The sequence below is a fragment of the Phaseolus vulgaris genome, chromosome 3 (genome assembly GCF_051622355.1).
Source record: "Phaseolus vulgaris cultivar YP4 chromosome 3, ASM5162235v1, whole genome shotgun sequence".
NCBI lineage: Eukaryota > Viridiplantae > Streptophyta > Magnoliopsida > Fabales > Fabaceae > Phaseolus > Phaseolus vulgaris.
The window spans coordinates 36,941,884-36,958,214 of NC_143500.1; the positions used below are offsets into that span (position 1 = coordinate 36,941,884).

A 16,331-nucleotide genomic window follows, 5' to 3' on the forward strand; every position below is an offset into this window, starting at 1 on the left:
ATAGGAGAGGAAAATAATTTTATATCAAACTATGGAAGTCTAGAGCCTTACCATCAACCATAGTTTTCGGCTAGCGAGTGTTCAAGATAAAATTGCAACAATGCATAACTTATTACGTAGAAACATTCAACCTCAAAGGTTAAATTGTGTTATGTGTGATAGGATGATTGAATAAACATACCATTTATTTCTTACATGTAATGGAAGCTATGAAAATATGGGATATGGTTGCTAGTTGGTTAAGATTTATAACAATACATAATGTGGATTTGATTTTGTGAGGTTTAATAAAGAGAGAAACAATATTTTAAAAATTATATGGATTTCCATAGTTTGGAACATATGGACAATGAGAAATAATATCATCTTTAACAATAACATTCTAGATGGACAACAAATCTTCATGATGGTACAGGTAAAAACGTGGGCATGGATAACATCCAAATTTCCAAAGACTCTCTTTTCTTATTTTGATTTATGCTTAAGTTCTATCACATACATTCAACTGTTAAGCTAAATGTATCAGGCTTTCAAACCCAGATTCAAAGTGTTTTTTGCATATTGGTAGGGCTTCAACTTTGCTAAGAACATATACACAACATCTTAAATTATTCATCAATGCCTGTGAGGTTGTTTCACTGGGTGGCTTCATATGGTTTTGATTTTCACAACCTTTTAGATATTCTCAACACAAGTGGTTGAGGTTTCAAATATGAAAGAAATATCATTTGCAAAGTCATTGTTAATGGTAGAGTTTAACTTATCCATATGGATTGTAGCAAAGTTTTTTGCATTGTTGTATCGGGTTATGATTAGAGAAACTTGAAAATTAATTTATTTTTGTCCCTAGTCCAAACTTTCGACCTCCTGGTAAGGAAACTATTGGAATAGATCATTACCAGTGTTTTTTTATATAACAACTGAATTTTCAGCATAGACTATATTATAATATTATAACAATCACGTCAGCGATGAGTGAACATGAAATATCTAACATTATATACTCCATTATACGCGTTGAAATATGTTGGTCTTGGTGACTCTGTTATGTGTGTGAGCTATGATCTTATATAAGGGTTGGAACACTCCTGAAGTGTCCCTTTTAATTTATATTTAATCATTACCGATCAGAAAAAACAAAACAAAACATTATACTCCATACTGAAAATCCATTTGCCACATAAAAAAATTAACAAGGACTCATTTAAATAGTTTCCATACTATAAGTACTTAGGAGGTCAAACATATTTAACTCAAATATGAATGACTTTTTGCATAGTTGGGTGATTTTTTTAATATGAATACAATCCAACTCTTGGTCACTATGTGTTGAACTTAAATAGCATACATACATTTTTTTCTCTTGAATGCGAGTTGAAACACCTATAATATTTTTTTATTGCTGATAAAAAAAAGTTATTAAAAATGTCATAAAGATTTAATTTTATGCTAGTGTGATTTCATAAATTTTCAAATATTTTTAAAATTATATAAAATTTTGCACATATATATCTAATTAATAAAAATACAAAAAATTAACATTTAGATTGATTAAATTTATATTTTATAAAAAATTTCGAAGATGAAATGAAATATTTTTCCATTAACTATATATAAAATAATTTTTCATACTAACACTTTTAATTTGTCCTATAAAAACCTATTTTAGATGTACAAATAATTAAAAATGCATAGTTTATATTTTTTAAGGAAAAATGTATTTTATACTATGAATGGATAAGGAAATTACATATTAACTCTACATATATTTTTTTAATTTAACCATTAAAATAAGATTTAACATTCTATATTCATTATCTTCATTTTGTATATATGACACTGACATGAGTAGCTTGTTAAATGTATGTTTGACTATGTTTGTGTGTGTGTGAACTTTAATTTCTTTTCTATTCTTTATTAAATTTTATATTTGGCCTGAATATTCTTAGCTGAATTTGTAGCAGTGTTCAACTCATAAGATAGAATTGTATATAAAATCCTGCACAAGAACTCTTCCTGTGCAATGTAAAATTGCAATAAAAAAATGTTTTTACAAACTGTATTCCCAATGTGTTGGGTCTTACACAACCCTAATATTAATAATGCAACCATTCTAGTGTCTCTGCAGACACAAATGACATAAACTCCGCTTAGCATAGAATCCCAAAGTTAGGAATTTATGATCCCAAGTTGCAGCACAAGAGGTTGCTTGCGTTGTTGATAAAGCCAATTGTCACCTGAAAATCGAAACTTGGGCTCCTTTGTGTCTTTGGTGCCATTGTGATCTACGTAAACCGTGTCACCCGGCAACAAATTTTGAATGCCTACTAGGATGTGGAAAATATCAATATAATCCTTGCATTACAGAGATGATTACTGTTTCATGTTTTCTCTTTCATTGGGGCATGCTACATGTGAGAGCCAGTGAGTTAACCATGCAACCTAAAATAATTAAAAGAATAAAAAGAGATGAGATTTTATGCTGAATTGCAGCTATTCAGCGAATTGTTTTCATAAATCCATGCCAAACTTTGCTAGCTATATGCTTAACGTTGAAGTTTGAATGAAGGCAAGTCTTCCTTCCAGCTTGTGTTTTGCTAAAATAATAGTCAATGAAATCAGACTTTTCATTTTAACACTTAAATGTAATTAAGGTCAACAAAATCATACTTATCCTTGGAACTTGGTCCTGTCCGTTTTCAGTTTTAAATCCAACTGTGTTCTCATCAAGCCATGCTCACATTGTGAACCAGTTAAGCAGAAACTGGCTTTTGGAAAAAAAATAATGACACCAATAATGCAATATATTGCAATTTCAATTAAATAATTATAATTAATTACATAACACAGTGTACAACAATATTATTTTATGATTATATGAATGTAAAAGTTAGATTTTAGTTGGTAAAGAGTTATATAAGTGGAGGTATTTAATGAAGTAATAGGGTGACAAGTTCTGTAACTAAAAGTGAATTATATATAGTACTTTTTCGTGCTACATATATGCATTGAAAGTGATTATCTACTGATTCTAGTTCTGTTCCAAAAGGTTTCAGTGACGGAGCAAATTAAACTCAAAACTTGGGTTCTTCAATGTAGCAAACCTTTCGGCGACCGCAGCGCGGTCGTCTCCACTGCTCATGCACACTGCAACTTTCAAGATTGTTTTTTTTAACCTTTCTTTAGGGTAATCTCGTGTGCATAGCTAAGTTTGCTTTTTGTCGACCCATAAAATTAATTGTTTGTGGCCATCCCCATAAAAATTGCATTATTGACAACAAGATCTACCATAAACATATGCAACACTCTAATATTTTAGTACTCCTCAAATGTATACAATAAAATATAGTTGAAATGAAATAATCTATGGTAACACCATCTTTTGCAATCACAAGCAAACATCCCCACCCTTTTTTCAATCTTGTACTTTTCCTATTTTCCTACCACTGGTTTGCCTAACTTAGTTCTCTCTCCTGACTTGTGAAAGTAAAGAAAAAAGAAATATTTAATCAAGTGGGAAAATGAAAAGCGAGAAATGTGGTGGTGGAAGATAGAGACATAGAGTGAAGTTAAGGAACAGAGAGATGAAAAGTGAGTGAGATATTTTGACAGGAAGAAATTAAGAGTTAGGGGACTCCAATAAATGGTCTTGAAAAGGGAAAACGAAGCCACGAGGCTGGGGTGGGTTCTAGACACCTATCTGACCTCTCCCGACATTTGTGCTCTCTCTCTCTCTTGGATCTCTATGTGTATTTCATTTTTCAACAACACTTAATCAAATACATGCACCATCAAAGATAGTGCCCCAGGAACCCCACAAGCTCTCAGATTTTATCACCTCCTCTTTATGATCTGAACTTTTACCAAACCCCATTCAACTTACTCTAGATTTTAAGGCCTTCATTTCTCCCTCCCATGCTGCATTAACACCCCACCATTTGTAGTCTTCTTCAGTATACAAATAATATGCAGAAGTAGATCCTTTTGATTTCATAAACGTTATCCTTTTTTTTGTTCTCAACCGAAGAAAATCAGTTTTTGATCCAATGAACAGTTTTGACCCCCAAAGACAAGACTTGTTGAAACAGAGATGGCAAGAGAGAAGACAGATCACGGGTGCACCTTCAACTTCCTCTTCTTTGGCTTCCTATGTTGGTAACACCACCACCACCACCATCACCAATTCTAACAACAAGTTCCAAGGCTTCCCTGGGCTTGAGGACGATGATCTTGTCTCCACTGTGGTTCCCGCTGTGACAGTTGTGCTAGAGGGTCGTTCCATCTGCCAGCGCATCAGCCTCCATAACCATGGTAGCTACCAAAGCCTGGCCAAAGCCCTACGCCAAATGTTTGTGGAAGACGCCGGAGACAGTGATGATCTTGACCTTTCCAATGCCATTCCTGGCCACCTTATTGCCTATGAAGACATGGAAAACGATCTTCTTCTAGCCGGTGACCTTAGCTGGAAGTAAGCACCGTTCCAACGTTCAATAATTATTAATATTGCTACTCTAGTACTTACTTCTCTTCCTTAGTTATGAGCTTTTATGTTTCTCATTTACTAACACCTTTCATCGTTATTAATACTATGCAGGCCACATAGGAAAACGAACATTTCTTTTTACACTTTTTTAGATCATGTTTGAATTGTAATTTTATCTCACTTTTCTGAGATATTTACAATCAAAATTATGCAGATTGCTGGAAAACAGCACAAAAGTATATAAAATCATCCTTTCTTATAATTATTTCTGATATACATGCAGTGACTTATTTTGTATATATTATTAATTAGGGATTTTGTACGTGTGGCAAAGAGAATTCGTATAATTCCAACCAAGGGCAACTCAAGAAAAGGTACAACGAGAGCAGCTAAGTGATGATAACCTGCAACTATGGTGTATTGGGAGATGTTTTGAGCATGTAGAAACTGATGAAATAAATTGGAGTTTGAGAAGAAAATGTGTTTCAAGATGAGGAACGTGTGATAATGTTAGCAAGAAATGCTGGTTACTAGCTAATTAGTTCAATTGGAAGTACATGTAAAATCTGTGTGCTTGTACGAATAAAATCCCCGGTTACCAATTCACGTATTATTCACTACAAGTACTCTTCGTTCAGTACTGAGGAAAATAGAATTTGGTTCCACAGTCGGTGGACGGTTACATAAATGTAGGTTTTTATAAAACAATTTTAATTTGTTTAGCATAAGCGTTAATTTCCATTTACAAGATTCATATCTGTGTGTAAAATTTAGTATAATTAACATTTTCAACCTAATGTACAAGTTAATTAACTAAGACTTGTTTATATTTGAATTAAAATTTTACCTTATTTTTCGTTTTAAAACCCAAATATGATATTTTTCAAAACAAGTTTACAAACGAAAAAAAAATGGTAAACAAAGTTTAAATCAATCGTGATTTTAGGTTGTTCATAATCAACACTAAATTTAATTTGACACTTTTCATTTAACATTTATTCATTTAACATGTGTTTCGAAAAAAAAAAATATATATATATATATATATATATATTATTTCGACAATATTCTATGATATTTCACATTGTTAAAAATCTAAGTATGAATAAAAAGTTTCATATAACAAAGTTAAGTAATATATAATAAAAAGTCTCAAAAATATTAAATGTGTTATCATCATCTTTTGTATAAGTTTATTCTCATTATCAGTGTTAAATCTCATCTGTCTATTCTCTATTTAAAAAATTTCAAAATTGATATTCAAACACTTTATGAGTTTACACTCATTTGGTATTAAATATCTTAATTTATTCTTTATGAAAAATTAGGTCGTTAGTTAAAAAATGTTTTTCTAAGCAAGAATTGAGGAATGTTTTTCATTATATCTTGTTTACCTCTTTCTCTAATAAACATATATGTATATACATGAGCTTTTTTGTCAATACTTTATGTGGGAATAATGATGTTTGGACATTTTATTTGTCTAAACACTCGATTAAGACTTGTCATTTTTCACATTTTGTAGGATATTATTACAAGTATATAAGAGTAGGTGTCAATTAAATTTATGGATATTCAATAATCACTTTTGCTATATTGTTAATTGCAGTCACAAAGGATAATGTAACTTTAAATTGGAATGGTAAAATGGCGGCTAAATAGAATTAAGACACCTTGCTTTGTTTAATTAACTTTTGGTTTAATTAAACATTTAACTAAAGCAAGTCGATGAGTTGAGGACCAACCACAAAGGAGTAGCCTCTGACAAGCTTCATATGCATATATTAAAGTGTTGAAGAATTGATTGAGGCCAAAAGCCGTACGAGAAAATTTAGGTTGGTTAGTTTGTTCTTCATTTTGCTCAAAAGAAGATACAATATATGAGAAGATAGAAGTAACCATAAACGAAAACAAACTGATCTCCATTGAACTGAAAGTGGTCAAAAACTAGTTGAAGATGTCCTTAATATAATATAAATGCTCCTCCCGGTGGATACCCACAAAGACACGTTGGGTGATGCTGATTAAGCCCATTTCTCCTCATAATAAGTGGTGTTTCTTAGCTTATGCATATAATGGTCCATATGCATATCATTAAAGTAACAGTGTCTTATGGAATTTTCTTATATGTGCTCCCCTTTCAGTGCTCACCATGGATGATTTATGCTTTGAAACTTATCAAATTTCAATATTCATTAAACACTTTCACTATTTCAACTTAAAAAGGTTCATATCATCTATGCGTACCTATTATATGAAAATCCAACAATAAATTGTTTTATATTATAAGAAGTGGAAGAAAAAATAATTTTTAAAACGTATCACTAAAAAGAATCATTAAATAACAACTAAATTTAGAGATAAAAATAATTAGTCATTATATTACTTAAATTATATATTATTTTAAAAATTAAAAAAATATTTTTATCTAAAGTGTTTTCTATTATTAATACAAATTTATAAAATGGTTTATAAATTGATATCTAATTTATCTATCAAAATTTTAGTTACTAATATTTTAGATTCTAAATTGGTTTCAATTTATCTTTTAGGGATTAATTTAAAATCTAAAATATTAGTAGTTAAAACTTTAGTAGCTAATGATTAGATACCAATTTAAAAACTACTTGACAAATTTTTATTAATAATACAATCTACTTTAGATATCAATAAAACTAAAAGGGTTTCTAATTTAATTCAATAATAACTAATTATTTTGGTATCTAAAATTAATTACAATTTGATGATTTGTTGCTGTAGATATAAATAGATATTTATGAGTAATTATATCTTAGAAAAAGAAATAATTTTTTATTAAAATGTGAATTCATGTAAAAATATGAAGAATTTTAACTAAGTAACATTTTCTATTATCTATATCTCTTATTATTTATATATATATATATATGCGTCTCACACCAATAATTCCAAAATTAGAAATAAATTAATTTTATCTAATATTCACAAAACTTGTGTTATGTTTAAAACGAAATACACAAATTGATTTTAGTTTATAGAAATGCTTTAATTGAACTTTGATGTTGGATATTAGTTTTTGCTAGCATATTTGTCTGATTAGAAAATAAAACATGAGGTTATTATAATGCATTATATAATTAGTGTAGACCCATGATGTCTATAAGAACAGGTTACTTTATGTTAGACAACAGCTATACTAATAAAGGGAATGCCTAACATCTTTATTTGTTAGTAAATGACTTTTATTATGTAGTGTTATTAAAATTTCATATATATATTAATAGAATATTCAAGATAACATCCGTACCATTACAATAGCCGTTAAAGTTGATATTCACTAATTTAACTCATAGCTCACAGTAAAGAACAACTTAAAATCACGGTTCGAATTGGTCTTATTCGAAAATAAACTTATCATTTTTAACAATTACTATATGGCCATATTAGTAATACTTTAGTTATTCAATTAGTTAATTTTTACTTAGCAAGATTCTCCACCTACTAACATGTGTTTAGTTTTCGCTAGGGAAAAAATATTTAGCAATAACGATTCATGAACATTTTATATAAAACAACAAGATACTTCATTCAATCCAAAATAAATATTAGAATTTTATTTTTTTATAGTGTTCTATATATTCATTTCTATTTAATGCGGGATGAAATTCATACTTATTAGTTTCTCCACACAAAAATTAATAGTTAATATATACATTATTTTTTGAACTCATAAAATGACTTTATTTCCCCTTTTTATATTTTTGTTATGAGTGTTTTTAGAAAGTTTGTGGACACAAATTCTTTCTATTTATCGACCATGGTTGAAATGAATTTGAGTAGCGGGTGGAAGGAGGAGGCCTTTTTGAATCACCTTTCATTGCTTACTTATGGTATTCACGTGCAATGGGACAAGTATAAGAATTGACATTGTCAGATGAATGAAAGTAAAATGTAGAAATTCCTTACACATTGAGGTATTTAGTAACATATTTTAGTATCTCTGTGAAACTGTTTTATCTGTGCAATTATAGTTTCCTGTATTAACAAATATTCTCCTCATGTTTCCCTTTCACGTAGTTCGTACGTGCTAACATCTAGAGATGTTATTCATCTTTAACAGTTGTAACTTTTGGTAACTGGTTGTTTCCAATGACTGGTAATAGAACCACCCTTTTAAATATGGAGCCTCTAAATTAGCTTCAAGTTTAAAGGCGAGCGAAACCTTCCTCAAATTAAATCTATATGGACCACAAGCATATAAATGTAACGGACCACTGTCAACAAGTCCATAATGGCCAACTCAAAACTCAAACAATAGATACAACATGCCAAATCTCAGATTTAAGATTAATGGGAACGAATCAAATCACCCCGTGCTTAGGTTTTGTAAATACTGTGTGTTTTTTTAGTTTTAAATGAAGTAAAAAGTTTACTGCAGTGACATTGTTAAAAAAAATATACAGTTTTTTAACTACAGATTATGTGGGATGATTAATTCTTTCAGTAACTACTCAAAAGTCACACCCACAATTTCTTTGAAATGGTTAATAGCAAAACTGGCAAATAAACTTGTACTGACAGTGAAATTTCAATCATAATTTTTTATCACTGATAATTTTTTTTAATACTTTCAATGGTTATACACGAAAAAAAAAAAGAGACAGATTTTATATGTATCAAGAATAAGAAATAAGGATGATTTTTTTAGTTCGAAGACAAATACAAATATAGTCAAACTACAGCCACTGTTATTACTTCTAATTAATAGAGTGAAAGGCAAGCAAGAAAAATAAATAAAAGCTGAATTTATTTAGTTTAAGAAAAATAAAAAATAGAGTAAAAATAATATTACGAACTTGGTTATTTAAAAAAATATATCATTGTACCTTTAGCACATATAATTGGAATGTTATAATCGACGGAACTTGCACATTAGCATGATCCACTGTGAGGAAATGAGAAGAACTCGCATCTAATAATACAAAATGTATGTAAACCTTTATGACGTGTGAAAATATTTCTTGAAAAATACAAATATTTGTTGGTTAAGTAACTATTCAATTGTTTTTAACTGGTCCAAAATCACGTCGCCGTCAATTTGATTTTGATAATGAAACAACGAAGTACTCGTTCTAAATAAACCGAATCAATCACGATTTACGCTTCATGCCACGGGAGAAATATGTAAAGGATATCGACTTTAAAAATCTCACAAATCGATATTGATTTAGTAATTCACTCAGAATAATAGCATAAAGGTTATACAATCTATGAAAATGGATTAATTACTGGTCATTTAGTTGTGCGAAACACATGCAGCCTTTTCTATCCGCAGTAAAAATGGACGGCAGTAAAAGAAACCCAAGTTCAGCTACCATTATCTTCAAAAGGAGGTAAAGCCCACTCACTAGGGTTGAAATCCAACAGTGAGTTCAAAACTTGGTCCGCTGCATCATGAAATGATTTGTCCAGTCTTGGATCAGGGACCATAACAACAGACCTGCATGATACGTAATCAGAAAAGATTAACAAATTGAAGATAATGTTCTAATTGGACAACGTATTCATGTTTAATCATAATAACATGCAGCTAATTGGTAAGAAATGAGTCAGAAGAAATAGGAACGTGTGGACATGGACAACATCATGACTTGGAGTTATGAGAGACCACACTATAGAGTGAGCTCATTTAATGATTTACTCCTTTCAAATCATATTATTTACTTGCACAGCACAGTCAGACTGATAGCTCTGTTATTGTGAGGAAAGTTATAAGATCCAAAACTAAGTTGTGAATTAGCTCCCGTTTTGAGTTTTTTAACATCTCTATCTATCTGAACCAAAATACTGCGAGATTTTTACGGGGGAAATCAATCACCCTTGAAACTTGGAGGTTAGCCATAGTCTATAACCTAGTAAATATTAAATTTTATAGATAAAAATAAACCTAGAGTACAATAAATATTGGAATATCTTTTGTTAACAGGAAAATTGTGACAAGCAATCATGCTTTGCTGACTATCTTGCTTGTAAAAACATTATCAACTGCCACTCGCATTTGATTAACATTCAAACTTAGCTATTGCAAGAACATACAAGACAGTGGAATCAGTTACCCAGCTTCCGATTTTCTTATGGCACGGTTTTTACACCTCAAACATACATGTAATAAAGATATTATATGTACAGCGCCATGTACTCCATATACGAGAGGGAGAGAGAATGGAAAGAGTCTACCTAACAAATATACAATAGAAAGCTGCAATTTGTCATAATTGTTAGCTTGAAGAATTTGTTGAGTACAGAAAACACAGATTTCATCAATTCCAGATCATTGATATATCATGCAGATATTTCTAACTACATACCGTGGGAGTAATAATGCAGGATCTGAAACTGCTAAATCTAGCACAAAATTATCTACCCGTTCTGTCATATGCTGACATATTTTGGAAACCACACTCTGTTGCATTTAAATTTAAAAATAAGAAAATATAAAATATCATCCAATGCTTTAATCCACTTACATTCCAGCATTTTTAGCAGCAAGAACACCTGAGGGTGCATCTTCAAAAACAAGAACGTTACAAGGATCAACCGGTCCACCCTGTTGAACATCAATTTATCATAAACTACAACATCACCATATATGATTACAAACTTAACAAAGTCAGAAATACAGTAGTAAATCAAACCAAATCGCATATTCAACTTAGGAAAAGAAGAAGGCATCTGTAATCATTTAATCCCCGGAAAATTTGGTCAAGAAGTGCACCACATTCATAAATTGGTATACCTCAAATCTCTTGGCTGCTGCAAGAAATCCATCCGGAGAAGGTTTGCCTTGTTTAACTTCTGGGTCATCACCAAGGACAATATGATGCATCAAAGAGAAGATTTCATGATGTCTTTGAGTTTTCAATTCAAAATGTCGCCTGTGAGAACTGTGGGGCAAATTGTCAAAACAACTTTGCATGACAAATCCTTCAAAATAGATATTAGCAGGTAATAAACCTCTTCTTTTTAACCCCTCCTCCCCCAAAAAAAAAAAAAATAAACGGTAAATAACATACAAAAAAGATGGATGAAATGTACCCAGTTGCCACAGAAATTGGAACTCCTTTTGCATGTAGATGGTTGACTAAACGGCTGGCACCTATGATGGATAAAAATGGCACATGACATCAATACATAATAAATATGATAAAAGTGCAAATAACACATAACTTGTATATTTAAGTGTATATTTAAGTGTGTATATATATAACTAGTCTATTTAGGCTATCACAGTAAAATGGCTAGTTTAGTCAACAATAATCTTAGAACACATAAGGTAGTTTCTGAGTTTGAGTTTGGGATCTATACTTATAGTTCAATGACATAAAATTTAGGCAGTAAGTGGGTGGGTTGGCTCAGGGAAATTCCCTAGAGAACCCATGCCTTACACGAAGATTGAATCTTGAATAATTGGGAGATTTTATATGAACAAATATGTACATTTTCAATTGAAAATGAAGAGCATTTTATGAGAAAAAAAAATATTTCCATGCCGAATATCCTGAGATATAGTAATATAATGTTGCTAAAATAGCAAAAGGAAGGAATTCTAGCCGTACTTAAAAACAGATTTTCAATAGCATAACCATTAAACCAATATTAGCATTTTAAAACAAATGTATTTGACGACTGAAGTATATGGATTCAAAGATGCCAGTAATATCAGTAGCACACAGAAGCATCCACCAGCTACAAAATCATGATAGAAATACATCCTATAAGAATTTTATGAATTAAAAATTCATAACTACACTAAAGAAGGTACAAAGTTCTGATGTTCAATCCACTTATATTACAATATAATATCTTCTCATCCCTAGTAGATACATTTCGAGATTAATCTTTTCAAGTTTTTACCACATGTGTCTACAAAAAAGGATGGAAGATGTCCAATTATATTAAACAAGCATCCATTTTGAGATGCAGACATGTATCACTATATAATTTCTTCTCATCCCTAGTAGATCCATTTTGAGATTAATCTTTTCAAGTTTTTATCATGTGTCTATAAAAAAATGGAAGATGCCGAATTATATTAAACAAGGACGCAGTCATTAAACAAAGAATAATTACAGGTTTAAAGATTCAATTCTGCAAGGTGATGACCAATTATGAACCTTTATTCATCATAACAGCTTAATTGATCAAATACTGAAGAAGGATAAGAGAACTAATGAAACCAAGAGGGCGAAACAAGTAAGAAGAACTAATCGATAATTTTACATATTTACTCGATTAAAAAAGTGGATAACATATAAAGTAGTTGCGGACATGACAACTGCTCATACAAAGCTAGCATATATTTCACCATAATGGAAAATTTACCTAATACACAGATAAAATACAAAAAAAGTTCTCTAAGACAACCTATTTATGCATTTGACAATCAACTTGTGAGGAGATAACATTTAATGCCTGCATTTGATGGCCTTCAACATCAAAATAAAATGTCTCTTCTCAAGAACTGAAGACTCCCTCAAACAACTACTTTTACGAAACAGTTCTACTTGCTCAAAAGTAAGAGATTGCTGCCAAAGTTATTGTTCAAATTTATTCCTAATTTGAACTTGATGTAAATCTTTTAAGTGTTTGTACCTTCACAATATCATTTATTATAGCTGTACTCAACAGTAGTCAGACGTTATCTTTTCTTTATTAACTTTTGACAAGTGGCTAAAACTTAAGAGGCTTGCACAAGAAAATACTTTGGAGACGTAAGTATAAAGAATACTTGGGTGTTGGGAAACACTGTTTGTAATCTGTGATTGATAGTAAAATTTGGTAGTGAACCAAGGACTACATGTGGTATTGTTTAATGAGGCAAACGAATGTTAAAAAAATTATGCACACTTTTCTTCTTTCTATCTGCATATCCTTTACTGTTCCTAGCCTGAGTAAGAAGGAAACTTAGTTTTGTGTTTAACAAACTCTGTTTTTCTAAAAGACTGTCATCCTTTAATTGTGTCCACTGTCAGATGGTTCATAGGACAAATACTTCCTGTTCTCCCTTGGTGTGAACTAGTTTTTCCACCTAAAAGATTCAGTTTTCCAACATTATATTTTCTAAAACATTATTGTAAAACACAAATCAAATCATTTTATTTGTCTCTTTGCAACCTACATATTTGAATGAGTTGCTATCATCAATAAAGGTGATGAGATGAAATCATTTACCGATAAGACACAGGTACATAATAACACATGCATCAGTTGCTTTTAAAATGCTTTCTGTAAGGCATTAAGACATTCAAATGCCATACATTCAGTGTGTATTTGGGTAAATAGCTTAATTAATCAGTTGTTCAATTAAGCTTTAGAATATGTTACGGTAAAAGATTTAATTAAGTGGTTACTCAATAAACTTGTCACATAAGAGTTTATGCCATAAATTTTTCCTTGAAAATCATCACAATAAGTTAAAAATAACTTATTTTGATAAGCTTCACCAAGAAGGTTACTGAAACAAGCTAAAAAGATTTTCTAGGAGTCATGACCTATTTTTATAAGTTCAACTAAACACCATATAAGTTATTCCAAACACCTCTCATGAGAACTTACGTCACAAATTTAGTTATGAAACTTGTTGAAAGAAGAAGAAAAGGGTTTATCTTGATAAAATTTATCAAGAAGTTTACAGAAATAAGCTAAAAGCATTCATAGGAGTCGTACTGAATAGATGATAAAGATGATTAGACAGATTTCTACTTTCAAACTTCAGGTTACTCATTCATAGGGTTTAAACAAAAGAAAACAAAATAAAGATTTAGTAACCGTTGAAAAATAAGCAGGTCACCCCCTCTCTCAAGAATTGATGTTTAGAAGTTAGAACACACCAAGTGTCATGTTTTACTAAGTGGAAAAAACAGGGAGATTCACTACGAATGAGTCCTGGGCATTTCATATAATAGAGATCAAGACACCAACTTCAATCAAAAAACCTTAAAAGGCAATGAATTTGTAGGTCTTCTGTCTTATATACTGTTCACTTAGCTCATTCTTACTCAAAGTGGGATACAAACTCACACTTGTAATGGAATCCTAACACCAAGTATCTACATGTGATACATACATAAACTCCGTCATCACTTGTATGTATGTCAGTTCCAGTTTCCATTGAACCAGACCATGGTTTATAGCTACAGCAATGTTTAAGTTAATTAGATAAGTGGGAGCAATCTCCATTAGTTAATCCACATACCAGGCATAAGCTCACTTGTGGGAAACAACGACTGCAGCATATCCTCTCTTTCTACCAGAAACTGCTCAGCACTAAGAGAATCACTAATTCCAGTCTCTTCAACAAAAACCCTAGCAGCTTCTATTGCTTTCTTTCCCATCATCTTTGCCTTCAGAGTCCAATCAAAGGTTTTGTTGTATCTAGCAAGTATCATTTCCTGGACTTGTGTATAGAACTTCTCAGTGTCTGCAACAGAATCGAATTCCCAAATGAACAGAAGCTTTCAGCAGAAATATGACCCACCATAATAATCACAAAAATAAGAGCATTGCTAGTAAACGATAAACCTATATGCATATGTGTTTAAGAAACTATGTCGGTAAACGAGAATGTGGCATGCGATGGTTGAAGATCGATGAAATACCGAGCAAGAGACCGTCCATGTCGAAAACGACGTGGGTGATTGGCCTTCTAAGGGAGACGACACCGGAGACATTGGTCATTGCGCGACGAATCTGAAGGAACAGTGCAAACTTCTTCTCCAGTCTCCGATCACAACCGCTGGTTCAAATCGTCGTCCCTGATTTGCTCGTGGGAAAGTCAATTTTTGTTGTAGCACTAATCACATTCGGACGAATTATTTATTCGTAGTTTTTTTTTTTCATACACGGGAACTTTTGCATTTTTTAGTACTTTTAACTGCTGAAATAGATAAAAGTAAGAAAAAAACACTAATATGACGTCATTTAAAATATGATTTATAAACAAAAATCATATGTTTTAAAATATGATTTCTAATAAAAAAATACATTCTAAAACGCTGTCTTTCTTTTGATTTTAGAAAAAATAATAGAATTTTTGTTTAGAAACACAATTTTCCTTTCAAGAAGTGAAATTTAACTTTTAACACTGATTTAATTATAAAAAACTAAAACGGTCTTTTATGCGACACTTCACTTCTTTTTAAAAATAAAATAGAATCATTTTTAAAATATAATTTTACTTTTTTTTAAATAATAATTTTGTGTTTTAAGGCATGCCTTGAAAGATTAAAAAAAAGTCCTTTAGTTCGGAAATATCTGAAGAAAAAATAAATTTAGAAAAGGTAAAAAAGATAAACGATTAAAATAAATAAAAAATACATGTTTCACATTTTATAATCAATAGTATTTAAAAGAAAACAAACTAGAATTATGCTAAATATTAAAAGAAAGTGTTAGAACATATAATGTTATTTATAATATTACTTCTTGTGCAAATAAATAAAGTAGGATATTAGTGAAAAACTAGTTAATAAGTTTTATGTCGAATATGCATTTGACACACAAAAAATTATGACACTTTTGTAAATAAAGTGAAATGTTGGGTGTTTTAGGTTCCGTCGTAAAATCCAATATTTATGTTTGATTACATAAGTGTCCAACCAACGTAAACATTAAGTTTTATATTAGAGTTTAAGACATTCTATTACAGTAAATGAAGATGATGAATATACCTTGTCTGATGTGATGCTTTAATGTAGTGTACGTAATTGTACTTAATCGTAATGGAAAAAAGGTTTTGATAAACCCTACTTGTAGAGAAAACTAAATATAAAATAAACTTTTATTCACTTGTATATTAAAGAGTAAAATA

General features: G+C 30.7%; 2 protein-coding genes across 2 annotated transcripts; one reads left to right on the plus strand and one right to left on the minus strand.

The window, feature by feature from the left end:
- Positions 1-3,667: 3,667 nt before the first annotated feature.
- IAA33 (indole-3-acetic acid inducible 33) lies at positions 3,668-5,208 on the plus strand. Its single transcript, XM_068605781.2, has 2 exons — positions 3,668-4,468; positions 4,796-5,208. The coding sequence occupies exons 1-2, from the start codon at positions 4,047-4,049 to the stop codon at positions 4,878-4,880; spliced, it is 507 nt and encodes a 168-aa protein (XP_068461882.1). The 5' UTR covers positions 3,668-4,046; the 3' UTR covers positions 4,881-5,208.
- A 4,453-nt stretch (positions 5,209-9,661) lies between these two features.
- Positions 9,662-15,349, minus strand: LOC137807332 ((DL)-glycerol-3-phosphatase 2). The gene is made up of 6 exons (XM_068607936.2): positions 15,121-15,349; positions 14,718-14,942; positions 11,558-11,618; positions 11,259-11,406; positions 10,990-11,069; positions 9,662-9,962 (listed from the first exon to the last, which is right to left on the minus strand). Exons 1-6 carry the CDS (start codon positions 15,197-15,199, stop codon positions 9,830-9,832), a joined length of 726 nt encoding a protein of 241 aa, XP_068464037.1. The 5' UTR covers positions 15,200-15,349; the 3' UTR covers positions 9,662-9,829.
- Positions 15,350-16,331: the final 982 nt, after the last annotated feature.

Excerpts from the sequence above, each read along its gene's own strand:
- IAA33 (XM_068605781.2), top strand. The coding sequence starts at position 4,047 with ATGAACAGTTTTGACCCCCAAAGACAAGACTTGTTGAAACAGAGATGG. Across the intron at positions 4,469-4,795 it reads GCCGGTGACCTTAGCTGGAA|GGATTTTGTACGTGTGGCAA; the intron begins GTAAGCACCGTT and ends ATTATTAATTAG.
- LOC137807332 (XM_068607936.2), bottom strand. The coding sequence starts at position 15,199 with ATGACCAATGTCTCCGGTGTCGTCTCCCTTAGAAGGCCAATCACCCAC. Across the intron at positions 14,943-15,120 it reads CATGGACGGTCTCTTGCTCG|ACACTGAGAAGTTCTATACA; the intron begins GTATTTCATCGA and ends ATTCTGTTGCAG. Across the intron at positions 11,070-11,258 it reads CAGCAGCCAAGAGATTTGAG|GGTGGACCGGTTGATCCTTG; the intron begins GTATACCAATTT and ends GATGTTCAACAG.